Source organism: Lucilia cuprina, chromosome 6 (genome assembly GCF_022045245.1).
Source record: "Lucilia cuprina isolate Lc7/37 chromosome 6, ASM2204524v1, whole genome shotgun sequence".
Taxonomy (NCBI): domain Eukaryota; kingdom Metazoa; phylum Arthropoda; class Insecta; order Diptera; family Calliphoridae; genus Lucilia; species Lucilia cuprina.
The window spans coordinates 23682312-23699516 of NC_060954.1; the positions used below are offsets into that span (position 1 = coordinate 23682312).

The 17205-nt window shown below is 31.8% G+C and overlaps 1 protein-coding gene across 1 annotated transcript in view; it reads right to left on the reverse strand.

Annotated features, from left to right (window-relative positions):
* LOC124420586 overlaps positions 1–7890 on the reverse strand; it is a 76917-nt gene extending 69027 nt beyond the window's left edge. The window contains exon 1 of the mRNA XM_046954042.1: positions 7717–7890. Within this exon, the coding sequence (XP_046809998.1) occupies positions 7717–7890 (174 nt within the window). The remainder of the gene's footprint in view (positions 1–7716) is intronic.
* Between the last annotated feature and the right edge of the window lie 9315 nt (positions 7891–17205).

The following is a 17205-nucleotide window of genomic DNA, read 5'->3' on the forward strand; positions in this document are numbered from 1 at the left end:
CTTTTATGTGTTCTAGCCTAATCCTGGCTCTACATACTTAATTTCGTGTTTCTATGTTCAATATTACAGAAAATTCAAAAAGTACCTTTTGTAGAACGAAAAAGTACCAAAAAGTCCCTTTTTATAGGTTTTTGCCTAGTCAAGGTCCTACACGCTAAATTTCATGCTTCTAGGTTCAATATTAAAGAAAATTTAAAAAGTACCTTTTGTAGAAAGAAAAAGTACCAAAAAGTCCCTTTTTATAGGTTCTTGTCTAGTCAAGGTCCTACGTGCTAAATTTCATGCTTTTAGGTTCAATATTATAGAAAATTCAAAAAGTACATTTTGTAGAACGAAAAAGTACCAAAAAGTCCCCCTTTATAGGTTCTTACCCAGTCAAGGCCCTACATGCTAAATGTTATGTTTCTAGGTTCAATATTATAGAAAATTCAAAAATACATTTTGTAGAACGAAAAAGTACCAAAAAGTCCCCCTTTATAGGTTCTTACCCAGTCAAGGCCCTACATGCTAAATGTTATGTTTCTAGGTTCAATATTACAGAAATTTCAAAAAGTACTTTTTGAAGAACGAAAAAGTACCAAAAATCCCCTTTTATGTGTTTTGGGCTAAATTTCATGCTTCTAGGTTCAATATTAAAGAAAATTTAAAAAGTACCTTTTGTAGAAAGAAAAAGTACCAAAAAGTCCCTTTTTATAGGTTCTTGTCTAGTCAAGGTCCTACGTGCTAAATTTCATGCTTTTAGGTTCAATATTATAGAAAATTCAAAAAGTACATTTTGTAGAACGAAAAAGTACCAAAAAGTCCCCCTTTATAGGTTCTTACCCAGTCAAGGCCCTACATGCTAAATGTTATGTTTCTAGGTTCAATATTATAGAAAATTCAAAAATACATTTTGTAGAACGAAAAAGTACCAAAAAGTCCCCCTTTATAGGTTCTTACCCAGTCAAGGCCCTACATGCTAAATGTTATGTTTCTAGGTTCAATATTACAGAAATTTCAAAAAGTACTTTTTGAAGAACGAAAAAGTACCAAAAATCCCCTTTTATGTGTTTTGGGCTAATCCTGGCTCTACATACTTAATTTCATGTTTCTAGGTTCAATATTGTAGAAAATTCAAAAAGTACCTTTTGTAGAAAGAAAAAGTAGCAAAAAGTCCCTTTTATAGGTTCTTACCTATTCAAGGTCCTACATTCTAAATTTCATGTTTCTGGGTTCAATATTATAAAAAATTCAGAAAGTGCCTTTTGTATAACGAAAAAGTACCAAAAAGTCCCTTTTTATAAGTTCTTACCTGGTCAAGGTCCTACATTCTAAATGTTATGTGTCTAGGTTCAATATTATAGAAAATTCAAAAAGTACATTTTGTAGAACGAAAAAGTACCAAAAAAGTCCGCCTTTATAGGTTCCTACCCAGTCAAGGCCCTACATGCTAATTTCATGTTTCTAGGTTCAATATTATAGAAAATTCAAAAAGTGCCATTTGTATAACGAAAAAGTACCACAAAGTTCCTTTTTATAGGTTCTTACCTAGTCAAGGTCCTACATTCTAAATGTTATGTTTCTAGGTTCAATATTAAATAAAATTCAAAAAATACCTTTAGTAGAAGGAAAAGGTACCAAAAAGTCCCTTTTTATAGGTTCTTACCTAGACAAGGTCCTACATTCTAAATGTTATGTTTCTAGGTTCAATATTATAGAAAATTCAAAAAGTGCCTTTTGTATAACGAAAATTATGCTAAATTTCATGCTTCTAGGTTCAATATTAAAGAAAATTTAAAAAGTACCTTTTGTAGAAAGAAAAAGTACCAAAAAGTCCCTTTTTATAGGTTCTTGCCTAGTCAAGGTCCTACGTGCTAAATTTCATGCTTTTAGGTTCAATATTATAGAAAATTCAAAAAGTACATTTTGTAGAACGAAAAAGTACCAAAAAGTCCCCCTTTATAGGTTCTTACCCAGTCAAGGCCCTACATGCTAAATGTTATGTTTCTAGGTTCAATATTATAGAAAATTCAAAAAGTACCTTTTGTAGAACGAAAAAGTACCAAAAAGTCTCTTTTTATAGGTTCTTGTCTAGTCAAGGTCCTACATGCTAAATTTCATGCTTCTAGGTTCAATATTACAGAAATTTCAAAAAGTACTTTTTGAAGAACGAAAAAGTACCAAAAATCCCCTTTTTGTGTTTTGGGCTAATCCTGGCTCTACATACTTAATTTCATGTTTCTAGGTTCAATATTGTAGAAAATTCAAAAAGTACCTTTTGTAGAAAGAAAAAGTAGCAAAAAGTCCCTTTTATAGGTTCTTACCTATTCAATGTCCTACATTCTAAATTTCATGTTTCTGGGTTCAATATTATAAAAAATTCAGAAAGTGCCTTTTGTATAACGAAAAAGTACCAAAAAGTCCCTTTTTATAAGTTCTTACCTGGTCAAGGTCCTACATTCTAAATGTTATGTTTCTAGGTTCAATATTATAGAAAATTCAAAAAGTACATTTTGTAGAACGAAAAAGTACCAAAAAAGTCCGCCTTTATAGGTTCTTACCCAGTCAAGGCCCTACATGCTAATTTCATGTTTCTAGGTTCAATATTATAGAAAATTCAATAAGTGCCATTTGTATAACGAAAAAGTACCACAAAGTTCCTTTTTATAGGTTCTTACCTAGTCAAGGTCCTACATTCTAAATGTTATGTTTCTAGGTTCAATATTAAATAAAATTCAAAAAATACCTTTAGTAGAACAAAAAGGTACCAAAAAGTCCCTTTTTATAGGTTCTTACCTAGACAAGGTCCTACATTCTAAATGTTATGTTTCTAGGTTCAATATTATAGAAAATTCAAAAAGAGCCTTTTGTATAACGAAAATTATGCTAAATTTCATGCTTCTAGGTTCAATATTATAGACATTTCAAAAAGTACCTTTTGAAGAACGAAAAAGTAGCAAAAAGTCCCTTTTATAGGTTCTTACCTATTCAATGTCCTACATTCTAAATTTCATGTTTCTGGGTTCAATATTATAAAAAATTCAGAAAGTGCCTTTTGTATAACGAAAAAGTACCAAAAAGTCCCTTTTTATAAGTTCTTACCTGGTCAAGGTCCTACATTCTAAATGTTATGTTTCTAGGTTCAATATTATAGAAAATTCAAAAAGTACATTTTGTAGAACGAAAAAGTACCAAAAAAGTCCGCCTTTATAGGTTCTTACCCAGTCAAGGCCCTACATGCTAATTTCATGTTTCTAGGTTCAATATTATAGAAAATTCAATAAGTGCCATTTGTATAACGAAAAAGTACCACAAAGTTCCTTTTTATAGGTTCTTACCTAGTCAAGGTCCTACATTCTAAATGTTATGTTTCTAGGTTCAATATTAAATAAAATTCAAAAAATACCTTTAGTAGAACAAAAAGGTACCAAAAAGTCCCTTTTTATAGGTTCTTACCTAGACAAGGTCCTACATTCTAAATGTTATGTTTCTAGGTTCAATATTATAGAAAATTCAAAAAGAGCCTTTTGTATAACGAAAATTATGCTAAATTTCATGCTTCTAGGTTCAATATTATAGACATTTCAAAAAGTACCTTTTGAAGAACGAAAAAGGACCTTTTATGTGTTCTGGGCTAATCCTGGCTCTACATAATTTCATGTTTCTAGGTTCAATATTGTAGAAAATTCAAAAAGTACCTTTTGTAGAACGAAAAAGTACCAAAAAGTCCATTTTATAGGTTCTTATCTATTCAAGGTCCTACATTCTAAATTTCATGTTTCTAGGTTCAATATTATAGAACATTCAAAAAGTAGAACGAAAAAATTCCAAAAGGTCTCTTTTCATAGGTTCTTACCTAGTCAAGGTCCTACATTTTAAATTTCATGTTTTTAGGTTCAATATTATAGAAAATTCAAAAAGTACCTTTCGTAGAACGAAAAAGTCCCTTTTTATAGGTTTTTACCTAGTCAAGCTCCTACATTCTAAATTTTATGTTTCTAGGTTCAATATTATAGAAAATTCAAAAAGTACCTTTTGTAGAACGAAAAAGTACCAAAAAGTCCCTTTTTATAGGTTCTTACCTAGTCAAGGTCTACATTCTAAATTTCATGTTTCTAGGTTCAATACTACAGAAAATTCAAAAAAGTACCTTATGTAGAACGAAAGAGTACCAAAAAATCCCCTTTTAGAGGTTTTCATTAACCTCGGGCCTTTAATGTTTAATATCATGGGTTTTGGTCCAATGTTGTAGAAAATTCAAAAAGTACCTTTTGTAAAACGAAAAAGTACCAAAAAGTCCCCTTTTATGTGTTCCCACCTAATCCGGGCGCTACTTACTTAATTTCATGTTTCTAGGTTCATTATTATAGAAAATCCAAAAAGTACCTTTTGTAGAACGAAAAAGTAACAAAAAAAATCCCCTTTTAAGTTTTCGAACCTAATCCGGTCCTACATACTAAATTTCATGTTTCTAACCAATAACAACATACTCCTTGTTTGTATCATGACGTCATGCACAGCATTGTTTTTATAAACAAGTGCAATAAAAAATTTACCGTATGATTATGTGTTTTGTTGTTGTAATTTACAGTTTTTGTCTGAGCATGAATAAAAAATCTAAATTTTTTATGAGATTTTCAGAGGTTGTCTCAGATTTTTGCTCATATCTCCGGTATTTATGGACCGATTTTGCTGATTTTAAATAGCGATCTTCTCGAAAGCATGTCTAACAGAATTATTGAAGATTCGGATCTCGCCAATATCTGGGTCCTCTAAAAACTGATTTCAACAAACACACAGACGGACAGACGGACATAGCTTAATCAACTCCGCTACCTATAAGGATCCATAAAATAAATACAGAATGTCAGAGTACAATACAGTAAACATTAAAAACATGTGTACCCTTAACAAATAATTGTAAAACTCATAACAAAAACAAAACAAAAACCAAACAAATCGAAAACAACAAAATAAACAATGTGATCAATAAAAGTTGAGGTCAATTTTATTTGGAGCTTAACTGTCAAAAAATACAACAAACATAAGCTCAATAAATATGACATAAAAATAAATCAATCATTACAAGGAACAAACTGTTTTGTTTTTGTAAATGTTATACTTGTTATAGAACTGTCTCTACCTTGTATTCAGTGTACTCTGGTTAAAGTTAAAACAAAAATACAGAAAATTTATTTTTTAGTTTAGATCTAAAATTGATCTATATGTATATTTAAATGTTTTTTTTTAGTAAAACAAATTGCACCCCATTATATATTTTTTAAAATTTAAAAAGACAATAATTTTAATTATAATAATAAAATGGTCCAAAAGGGCAAAGCGCCATCAACAATTTCAATAATTTTAATATAAAGTTTCAAATATTTTATTAATCTGTGTTCTAAGTCAATTGAACATAACCTCACTTGAGGTAAAACGAAAGCACGAGGCTAATGTAGACAACACATAACTTTGAACAGTTATGTGAAGTAATACATTACACCAGTGCGAGCGAGACGTAAAACTGTCGAAAGCCAGGCAACAAACACAAGCCTGAACGCGTTTAAGAAAATATCGCGATGACGCCAGAGTTGTTCCCCAACTCAGACCTGAATTACGACTCGATGTAAATATTTTATTTTATTAACGATGTAAATAATGACAATAAACACGAAAACATAACTAATTTCTTCTCCTGTATTATGATTAGAGGAGCTGGGTACATTTATTAAAATCATAATTTCTTAAAATGGAGCATACTTATGCAGTTTTTTAGCCTTCGGAATATTAAAGAAGACTATGTGTAGTAATTTTTACCCATTTTTTTTCAGAGCTAACAAATGATAACATTTTAAGATGCATTCCATTAAAGTTCAAAAACAGGTTAATTTTAGACTATTTAAAAAAATAAAAAAATATTAAGAAAACAAAGATTTTAATAAAATCTAACAAAATATATTCCCAAGTACCTGAAGTTGATGGTTCCATTTTGAAATATTTATTTTTGAAATTTTTTCTTGTTCAGATTAAATATGAAAAATTCTTAAATTTAATTTTTTTTTGTTTTTTAAAAAATTAAAAAAATTTCAAGTTTGAAAACGCTGTACAAAAAAAATAGTAAAGTTTAAAATAAATATTTTTAATGTTAGTGATACATAATTTTGTCTAGTTTTATTCGGTACCCAATTTTATACAAAAAAATCATTTTTCAAAAACCAATTAATCGCCACTCTTGCGAGATTTACAATTATAGTGTTTTGAGGGTAAGTATATTACTTAGCTTTATTTAATTTTCTTGAATCTTAAATCTAAAAAGTGCTTATTTGATAATTACATTATTTTGAAATCAATGTTTAAAATAAATGCTTATTTGATAATTTCATTATTTTGAAATCGATCTTAGGTTTATTGTTCTACTTCTTAAAACAATGCTTGACCACCCGCAATTGTTGATAACAATATTGTGTTTTGGTTTGTATGTATGCATGTTGTGGACAAACATGCAAGTTTTTTATTTTGATGGAAAGCAATTGAATTTATGTTGAATTTTAGTGTTAATATTTATACGTATGTTTGTTTTAGTTTTTTCGAGCAAGCGTTTTTATTAAGTTGCAACATTGTTTTCATTTTAATGGAAAGCAATTGATTTTATGTTGTATTTAAGTTTTTGTGGGCAAGCGTTTTTATTGATCGATTTCATATGAATTATAATATAATTAATATACTTAAATTATTACATTATTAGGGTGATTAATATACTTAAATTATAATTCTATTAGGGGTGATTATAACTTCCCCATCGTTAGAGTGAGGCTCCGACGAAGTTACAATAAAGGTTCTTGTCTTTAACGTTTTTATATAAATTTCAATTACAATAGCAACAAGAATAGTGAAAACAGTCAAACTACTGCCCGTATTAATTAAAGTATTCTTAAATAATTTATGTTTAATAATTTTCATAGTCTCGTTAAAGTGTATATCTTTTATAGTTAGATCTGGAAATTACATATTATCCTTCATGATTTTTAAAATAAATTTTTCCAAAACAAACATTTATTTTACATTCATTTTATAATTTTCATAAGTTTTTGATTTTGTTTTAATAATACGATTTTCAAATTTTACGAGATATGTTCTAAAATCCTCCAATTTGTGTAGACTTTGACAGTTCGTAATGATTTCGTCCCGATAGTGCTTAAATATTAGTAAACCAGGGTAAATTTCCTTTTCCTCTTGGTCCCTTGTCATATTCATATTACACCTAGGTTCTAGGTTTTTTAAAATGTTCGTCAGGCAGTCATCTTTTATTTGTTCTAACCTTCCGTACTCCAAGGTATTTGATCTGTATACGTTATCCCGATGGACGAAAACAGTATTTTCCCTAACAATCAGGGTTCTATTCTCGTTATCAGGCAGGGGTTCAAAAGCAACCTCCGAAAATGATTCGTTGAGAAACCCCGGAATACTTGTCAAAATTATTATGTCTTCTCTATAAGTCACAGAAACCTTAGTTTGAAGATAAGATTCCATTCCGCCCATAAAGTCATATTCGTCCTTTGTCAGTATGTCTGAAGGGACTATTCCCAATCTAGAATTGAAGATTACATGTCCGATCTCGTTCACATGGTCCATTAACAAATTCACGTCGTTATTAACTCGAAAAACGTTTTGAAAAAACAAAGTTTCGTCCTCTAAGTCAAGGATCCTGTTCTGAACTTCCGTCCTGAATTTATTTACGTAGGTTTCAACGACCTTCTGCTGGTTATTTATATGATTATTGATGTTTGAAATCTTGTCTGACATTGCAGTGTTCAAATAGTAAATATTATCTAAAGTCATCGTTGTGTCTTCCTTATCCTTCTCAAGTCCCCTAATCTTGTCAAATATATCCCTTTCGTCATCGCTATCCATTGTCTCCGTAACGTATTTTAGACCTTTTCCTAACGCATTTATCAGTCCACGTTTTTGTCTGAATTTGGGAGTGAGATTTTCAATTTTTTGCCCTACATATGTCCATACTCTTATTCACACTGTCTAGCAGTGGATTTATGTTCGTGTATGTGTTTGTGAGTTTATGAATATTAGTTTGCAATATCCCCAGCACACAGTGGGGCAGAATGCAAATTTTTTGGAAATAAATCTGGCATTTCTAAACGGGTGATCCGATCGGGATAAAATTTGGCGTGAGCGTAGCCAAGGAGTATTCGAGTTTAAGTTTTGAAGATGAACCCCGCAGATGCCCCAGGAACGGAGCTGTGGCGGCTCAAAATAGGGTACCTACGACATGTAAAATTTTTAAACTCGTGCCATTTTTTTGTTTTTCACCCAAATACAAAGACATACTACTTATCTCTTATAATATCCGAGTTATAAGCATTTAAAATTTAGTGTAATTTTGGACCAAATGGACTAAATTTTTTCTTGTTAGTTAGACAACAAAATTTCCAATAATATTCAAAAAATTTCAGATCAATATCATTTACAGATCCAAAAATATACGTTTTTTAATTTAAAAATTCAAAAAATTTTAGATTTTTGCCGTTTTTTTTGCCAAAAATGTGTCTTAACTCTTTTATTAATAAAATAAAATTTTCTTTAAGAACATATAACAATTTTATAATTTTCTAAAAGGTATCTTTACGCAGAACGCTTTGGCGTAAAAAACTTGTCCTATTTTTTGAAAATGTTGCCACTGCGTCCTTCCGAATATGACCTATTTTTTATCAAAACTTCAACTTTGGGCGACATGTTCTAAAATCCCAAAGCTGGGATCAGAAAACTGAAAGCAGTTTTGGAAAACTCAATATGTTTTCTATTTACTCCAAATGTATTTTCCCAGCCCTGAAAAAAATGTGGACCCTATGGGCAAAAATGTAAAAAATCCCATTTTTGGGATTTTCATTCCTATTTTTGGGAAATGCGGGATGCCCTTTGACCTTTTCATTTTTTTTTTTGCATTTTCTTATTTGAAATGACAAATTTAACAAGCGTTGAAGATTTCATTGAGTTTTGTTCATAAATAAAGATTTTGTCATATATTACATATTTGTTAAATTTCTAAAAGTATGATTTATATCAAAATTTTAATAGGGTCGCAGATAGCTACAACAATTTAGTCCATATTTATCCCTTAATATCTCTTTTTAGTTAGATATGGAAATTCTCGACCCTTTACAAAAAATTTCAGGCCAATATCTCAATTACATTCAAAAATATGTTCATTTAAACCTGTGTCCTTTAATTTCATATTTTTCATATTTTAGTATTAAGTATGACAGAACATACATTTGGTGTTGAATAAAATATTTGGACAATTTTTAAAAATTATTTAGTTAATTATTTTATTAAAGACTATAACATTGTATATACAATAAAAAAATATAATTTTTTTTTATTGTATATACACCGCCCACCGAAATATAAAACACAATTTAATACAATATCATCAGTTAGTAAGTATAATAGCTTTTTTATTTGAACTGTTTATCTTAAACATAATACAATTAATTCTTACAACCTACTTATATAGTTAATTCCTAACACTACTTATTATACCCTTCACCATCGTGAGAAGGGTATATATAATTTTGTCATTCCGTTTGTAATTTCTATAATATAATTTTCCGACCCTATAAAGTATATATATTCTGGATCCTTATAGATAGCGGAGTCGATTAAGCCATGTTTGTCTGTCTGTCTGTCCGTCTGTCTGTCTGTCTGTCTGTCTGTCTGTCTGTCTGTTTGTCTGTCTGTCTGTCTGTCCGTCTGTCTGTCTGTTGAAATAAGTTTTTACAGGACTCCAGATATCGGCGAGATCCGAATCTTCAATAATTCTATTAGACATGCTTTCGAGAAGATCGCTATTTAAAATCAGCAAAATCGGTCGGTAAATAACGGAGATATGAGCAAAAATCCGAGACAACCTCTGAAAATTTCAGCAAAATAATGTTAAAAAAGCAACAAAAACACTGTATATAGAAAAAGATGTACACGTGTGTGTAGATTATTTGGTTTTATTCAGCTGTTTTTTTTTTTATGTTTGGAATCCAAACATACAAAAAATACACAGCAAAAAAAATATGATTTGCATTTTTTGTTAAAAAAAATAATTTTCCCTTTTGCTTTGCAAATATATTTTTTAATGAATAGAAATAAGTATTTAAAACGTTTTCAATTGTATGAGAGTAGATTGTGAGTTATTGTACAATAATTTTATATGCGAATAATGTAAGTTTGAAATTTAAAACTAACACAAATTTTTTCCAAGTGCTTTTTAAAACAATTTTTTTTTACGATAAACAAAAACAAAATCTACGTCTCGTCAATGTTTACCAGCAATGAATCAAAGGTCGAAGTCGACCGGCTTCGAGTCGGAGCTTAGCCGCCGCCGAACTATAATTAGTTGCTTGAGCCGCCGCCGAAACATTCGGCTTAAATCGATTCAAATTTTTTAATGTTTTTATAAACTAGAATGTAAGATCAATTATGTTTAAAATACACTATGGTGAAGGGTATATAAGATTCGGCACAGCCGAATATAGCACTCTTACTTGTTTTCTATAAAATAATCTGTCATATCGGTATACATATCCAGAAGGTAATATAAGTCCTTTAAATATTCCTCCTTTTGAGATGATAGAGTTTCATAACAAATCCATCTTATTAAGGGAATATGAACGAATTCGTAATGGCACTAATGATGACATAAATACACTTTTGTAGTCTGCTAATGTCCGACTTCCACAAGCTGGAAGTGCTGATAAACCGTCACATCCCCACTTACACATTAAGACAACATCACAGTTATGAATTTTCCTTAGTTGGTCTTCTGAAAAGTCTGACACAATTCTTGATGCTGTGTTTTCGAGCAAAGATGATATATCAATACAAGCTTCCACATCATTAACAGCAATAGGTAATGGTAGGATAGTTTGTTTTTTTTCCTGGATCGCCTTGTATGATGGTAATATATTGTGTCCTTTTTCATGCAGAGCTTTCCTTAATATTTGGTACTTATTTCGACTGAGACCCAGTTCCAACATAAGCGCTATTGCTTCCTCTTCAGTAAAATTTGATTGTGATGTTGGAGTTGGTATACTTTTCACAACTCGCTTAAGTCGTTTTGGAGATGCATTAGGAAGAATAGTTGCAATATGTACGGCATCCATAGGTTGGTTTTCCTTTTTCAGCATTTCGTTAATTGTATCAGCAATTTCCTCATTTGAGATTGAAAAAAGTTTTTGTGTGACCCTCTTTTTTTTGACCTTGAACATAAGTCTTCGTATGACTTGCAAGGCGCTGCTGCTGATGTGTTGTAAGTTGAGATTTCCGTAGTAGTTTCCATCCAACTACAAAATTTTAATCGAAATTTCTTTTGATTTCCATCCACAGACTTACTTTTTATATCAAAAAGTTTTAAAAAGTTTTCAATTTTTGATATGCCTCTTTTGTCTTTTTCTACTATATGTAGTTTTTATATAATTTGAAATGTTTTCAATTCTTTCTGGCCCTTTTGAAGATACACTCCATAAAACGGAACACAACTCTTCGTACTTTAATGTAATCTTTATTGTAGATTTATTAAATATGGTACTTAAAATCTGAGAAGTTTACTTATATACCAATTCTTGTCACTTCCGATACTGGTATTCCAAAGTAAAAAATTACGAACTGTTTACCTATTAACATTTAGGACTATATTACTATAACCTGTAATTCAGTCATTGATATTTCTTTTTAGTGAATGAATAGAAATTATCATTACCTGTATATTTTTACCTTAATGATCATAAACGAAACAGAACGAAATGATCTGTCGAAAAAATTTAGGTAAAATAGTTATAAATTTCTGAAAATTTAAGCATAATAGGACCTTTCAATTATAAGGATAAGCAAACAAATAGAAAATAGGTAAATATAAGATAAACATGTTCTGTCATATTTAATACTAAAATATGAAAAATATGAAATTAAAGGATAGAGGTTTAAATGAACATATTTTTGAATGTAATTGAGATATTGGCTTGAAATTTTTTGTAAAGGGTCAAGAATTTCCACATCTAACTAAAAAAGGATATTAAGGGATAAATATGGACTAAATTGTTGTAGCTATCTGCGACCCTATTACAATTTTGATATAAATCATACTTTTAGAAATTTAACAAATATGTAATATATGACAAAATCTTTATTTATGAACAAAACTCAATGAAATCTTCAACGCTTGTTAAATTTGTCATTTCAAATAAGAAAATGCAAAAAAAATTGAAAAGGTCAAAGGGCATCCCGCATTTCTCAAAAATAGGAACGAAAATCCCAAAAATGGGATTTTTTACATTTTTGCCCATAGGGTCCACATTTCTTTCAGGGCTGGGAAAATACATTTGGAGTAAATAGAAAACATATTGAGGTTTCCAAAACTGCTTTCAATTTTCTGATCCCAGCTTTGGGATTTTAGAACATGTCGCCCAAAGTTGAAGTTTTGATAAAAAATAGGTCATATTCGGAAGGACGCAGTGGCAACATTTTCAAAAAATAGGACAAGTTTTTTACGTCAAAGCGTTCTGCGTAAAGATACCTTTTAAAAAATTATAAAATTGTTATATGTTCTTAAAGAAAATTTTATTTTATTAATAAAAGAGTTAAGACACATTTTGGGCAAAAAAAAACGGCAAAAATCTAAATTTTTTGGAATTTTTAAATTAAAAAACGTATATTTTTGGACCTGTAAATGATATTGATCTGAAATTTTTTGTATATTTTTGGAAATTTTGTTGTCCATTGAGTCCATTTGGTCCAAAATTACGCCCGGTATTCAAAAAAAGGCGGACCAAGGTATGGTAAATTTTGTATCACTAAATTTTTAAATGCCTATAACTCGGATATTTTAAGAGATAAGTAGTATGTCCAAGCATGTTCGAGCGCTTTTAGAAAATATAAAAATCTTTGTATTTGGGTGAAAAACAAAAAAATGGCACGAGTTTAAAAATTTTACATGTCGTAGGTACCCTATTTTGAGCCGCCACAGCTCCGTTCCTGGGGCATCTGCGGGGTTCATCTTCAAAACTTAAACTCGAATACTCCTTGGCTACGCTCACGCCAAATTTTATCCCGATCGGATCAGCCGTTTAGAAATGCCAGATTTATTTCCAAAAAATTTCCTTTCTGCCCCACTGTGCAGCAGTTCGACAATAAGTCAATGCATACGAAAAAGACAGTAATGATCGTAATTCCTATGTTTTGGGACATTCGTCACGAATACACCCTTTGTAATCGAGAATGAAAACAGTCGTCACTTAAGTGTCCTCTTTGTAAGCGGGAGAGGAGACAGTCGTCTTTTTATTGTCCTTAAGTAACCTAGAGATTATACTCTTAAAAGTTGTTGTTTTTTTTTTTCTTCCGAAAGACAGTCGTCACTTCAGTGTCCCCTTTGTAAGCGAGAGCGGAGACAATCGTCTCTTCACTGTCTCTTTGTAGGGTGTAGAGTGACGATTGACTTCCTCGTAGGACAAGCCCATGTTAAAATAGTCGGTCACCTGGGAAGTCAGGTGGCTAGGGGTCACCACAAGTGGTAGGTTAAATGGTCAGTTCGGGACTGTCCCGTCGAACTGCTGGGATCCCTGCAGTTCGACAAAGAGTCAATGCATACGAAAAAGACAGTAATTTCCACTAATAGTTAACCACCTGAATGATCGTAATTCGTATGTTTTGGGTCATTAGTCAAGAATGTACCCTTTGTAATCGAGAATGAAGACAGTCGTCACTTAAGTGTCCTCTTTGTAAGCGGGAGCGGAGACAGTCGTCTCTTTACTATCCTCAAGTAACCTAAAGATTATACTCTTAAAAGTATTTTTTTGTTGTACTTCCGAAAGTAGTTATTTTACCCATCTTTGGGAGAAATGATTATGACTTTCTACTAATATGCCACCATCTGGTTGACTCAAATTTATATCTTTTGGGTCAATCGTCACATTATTGTCCCATAGTATTCTAGAGAGTAGACACTTGAAATGTTTAAATTTTAGTTCCATTAATATCTTACTACTTGGCTGACTCCAATTCGTATGTTTTTGGTCTTTCGTCACAAATAAACTCTTTGTAATCGACAATGAAGACAGTCGTCACTTTAGAGTCCCCTTTGTAAGCGAGAGCGGAGGCAATCATCTCTTTACTGTCTCTTTGTAGGTTGTAGAGTGACGATTGACTTCCTCGCAGGACAAGTCCATGTTAAAATGCTCGGTCACCTGGATAGTCAGGTGGCTAGGGGCCACCACAAGTGGTAGGTTAAGTGGTAGGTCGGGACTGTCCCGCCGAACTGCTGGGATACTAACCGTTTCCAAATATTGCGTTGTAATTATAACGTGAATTATTTTTATGTATTTGTTGATAATATCTACATCCCTTATTCTGATTAGTATATACCCATGATTATTCGATAAATCCTGAATGTCAAGGAACTGTACATTGGCAATTGCAAAAAAGATTGTCAGAAACATCTAAAACGTCATCTAAAAAAGAAATGACATCAGATGCATGCATTAAAAATTATTGTCCAGCTTTTATCTTGGGGTTATTTTTATCTTGATATTTTTTATTTTGTCTTACATGTGTCTTATAATACTTGTGGCCTGTCCTAGCGGTCACAACGTATTCCTCGTCAATTTTCCTACTATTTATTTTTCTGTACCTTCTATGATTTTTGCCTCCTCTAACTTCTCTAATATAGTTTACACCTTCTTCTAATGTTACATCGGATCTATCCTTATTTAATCTATTTATATACTCTTTCTTGCCCAAATTAGAAGTGTGGTTACTATTGGACGTAAAATTTATATTTATTTTCTCTTCTTTAAGAAATTCCTGCATCGGAATTGCCTTAAAACCCAACTCGTTATTCACAACTATTCTGTCTATTCTCCCATATTTATTAATGTACTGCAGGAGTTTAACTTTAAATTCTGTCCAACTTCTACTGTCAATTATAGTCATGAAAAGTTCTTTCTTCAGAAGTGACCTTCTTAATAATAATTTGATTCTTGAATATATTTATAGGTGATTCTGTTTCCTTTATACCAAACTCGGACTCCAGAGCATTAATATTAACGGATTCGGGTTCTATTCTTGACAATGCATCGGCGTTTCCATTTTTTGTCCCTTTCTTATATTTGATTTCATAGTCATATTCGAAGAGTTTGAGTCTCCATCTCACTAATTTAGAACCTGTTTCTTTAACCGAAAGCAGCCATGTGAGAGGTTTATGGCCGGTCTCAATTATGAACTTTCGTCCAAAATTATATGGACGGAAATTTTTAGTGGCCCAGACGATAGCCGGTAATTCTTTTTTAATGGTGCTGTAGTTACACTCGTGTTCATTAAGGGTACGACTTGCATAGCAAATTGGGTGATTATCTTGTGAGAGTATTGCTCCCAAAACGAAATTACTCGCGTCTGTTGTAAGAGTTAACTTTTTTGAAAAATTTGGGTATGTAAGAATTGGATCATGCGTAAGCAGAGTAATGAGGGTATTAAAACTATCCAAGTATTGTGGGTCTGAAATGTTACTCTTGGCATCTTTTATCAAGTACTTGGTCATTGGTTTGGCGATCAAGGAGTAATCCTTGATGCATTTTCTATAATATCCTGTTAATCCAAGAAATTATTTTATTTGTTTGGGGGTCTTTGGAAGTGGGAAATTCTTTACACATTCTATTTTCCCAGGATTCGCTTTTATTCCAAAGGGAGTATCAATATGTCCAAGGAATTCAGTTAAGTCTCTGAAACGTCGCCGGGGCTGTCTTCACCCAAACGTCATTCGTAAGAACTCATAATGACCTCCTTCCACAGTGAAGGGGGTCTTATGGACGTCTTTCTCTCTAATTTCTATCTGATGAAATCCTTTTGCTAGTCCAAAGTACTAAAATATTGGCATCTACCCAGTTTATCTAGGATTTCGTCTATGTTTGGTATTGGGTATCTGTCATCTATGGTTACCTCATTAAGTTTCCTATAATCGATGACAAGTCTCCATTTATTCTTTCTACTCGTGTCGGCCTTCTTCGCCACGATGCAAATGGGTGCCGAATATGGAGAGTTACTATGCCTAATTATATTATTGTAAAGCATTTCCCGAATTTGTGCTTAAACTTCATTTTTATGTATGTATGGATAACGGTATGATTTAGTATGTATGGGTATATTATTAGTAGTCCTAATCTCATGCTAAGGTGTTCTGTCCGAATCTGTTCCATGATTGGTTTGATTTCTTTTCCCTCAATTACATTGAAATTCTCGTGATCTACCTTCTGCGTAGACAGACGGTTGTCATCAGACAACAAATTTATCTCTAATTCTCCATTTCTAATATTCCTTCCCTTAAAATTCCACCCCGGTTTTCTTCCCTAAAATAAACCAAATCTGAATCAAGTGGAACTTTCATCATTCTTCCATCCGACACTTCGCTCTCAAATAATATCGGCTATGTTTAATTACCGATAGTTATCTGCTTATTTTTATAATCTATACAGGTCTTCAACGGTCGCAATATACCATTACCTATCAGACCATCATAAAAATCATGGAACTTTACTATATAAAACTCAAGTGTTTTCCTCACATCACCACCATCAAACTCCTCAAAAATGGGCACTATGGCCTTTTCGCTAACATAAACCCGATGTTGAAGTGTATTTATCAAAAGAGAATTCGTCGAATGAATCTTTTCCGGGTTACAAATACCTGGATTCAAAATTGAATTTGTCCTAACCCAGTTTTAATTGTTAAAAATGGTAACCTGCCCCCGAGGCCGGCTCCCGAAAATTTTCAGACACCTCTACCTTACTTATGTCCATTGGCTCAAATTATTGTTGAGGATTTTGACCACCATTATAACGGTTATTATTGTGATTCCATCTTTGTCCCTGTATATTTCCATTATAAAACCTTTGCGATTGTGAAGGAAGCAGGATTTCTACACGACAATACCGTCCCCAATGTTTCTGGCATTTTATTCTTAAAAATATGTAACGCAGATCTCTGGTTATTAATACTCACTTGATTAAGACCTTCGCCCTCGCCCATTATCATCGATGCCTTATGATTCAAACGTCTTAAATTAAATTTTATGTCATTATAAAAGTCAATCGTTGTCGTATGAAAGGTAACTGCCCCTAAGTCATCGTAAAGTTCTTCACACGACTTTTTCTCCCCAAAATTATTTTTCAATGCGGT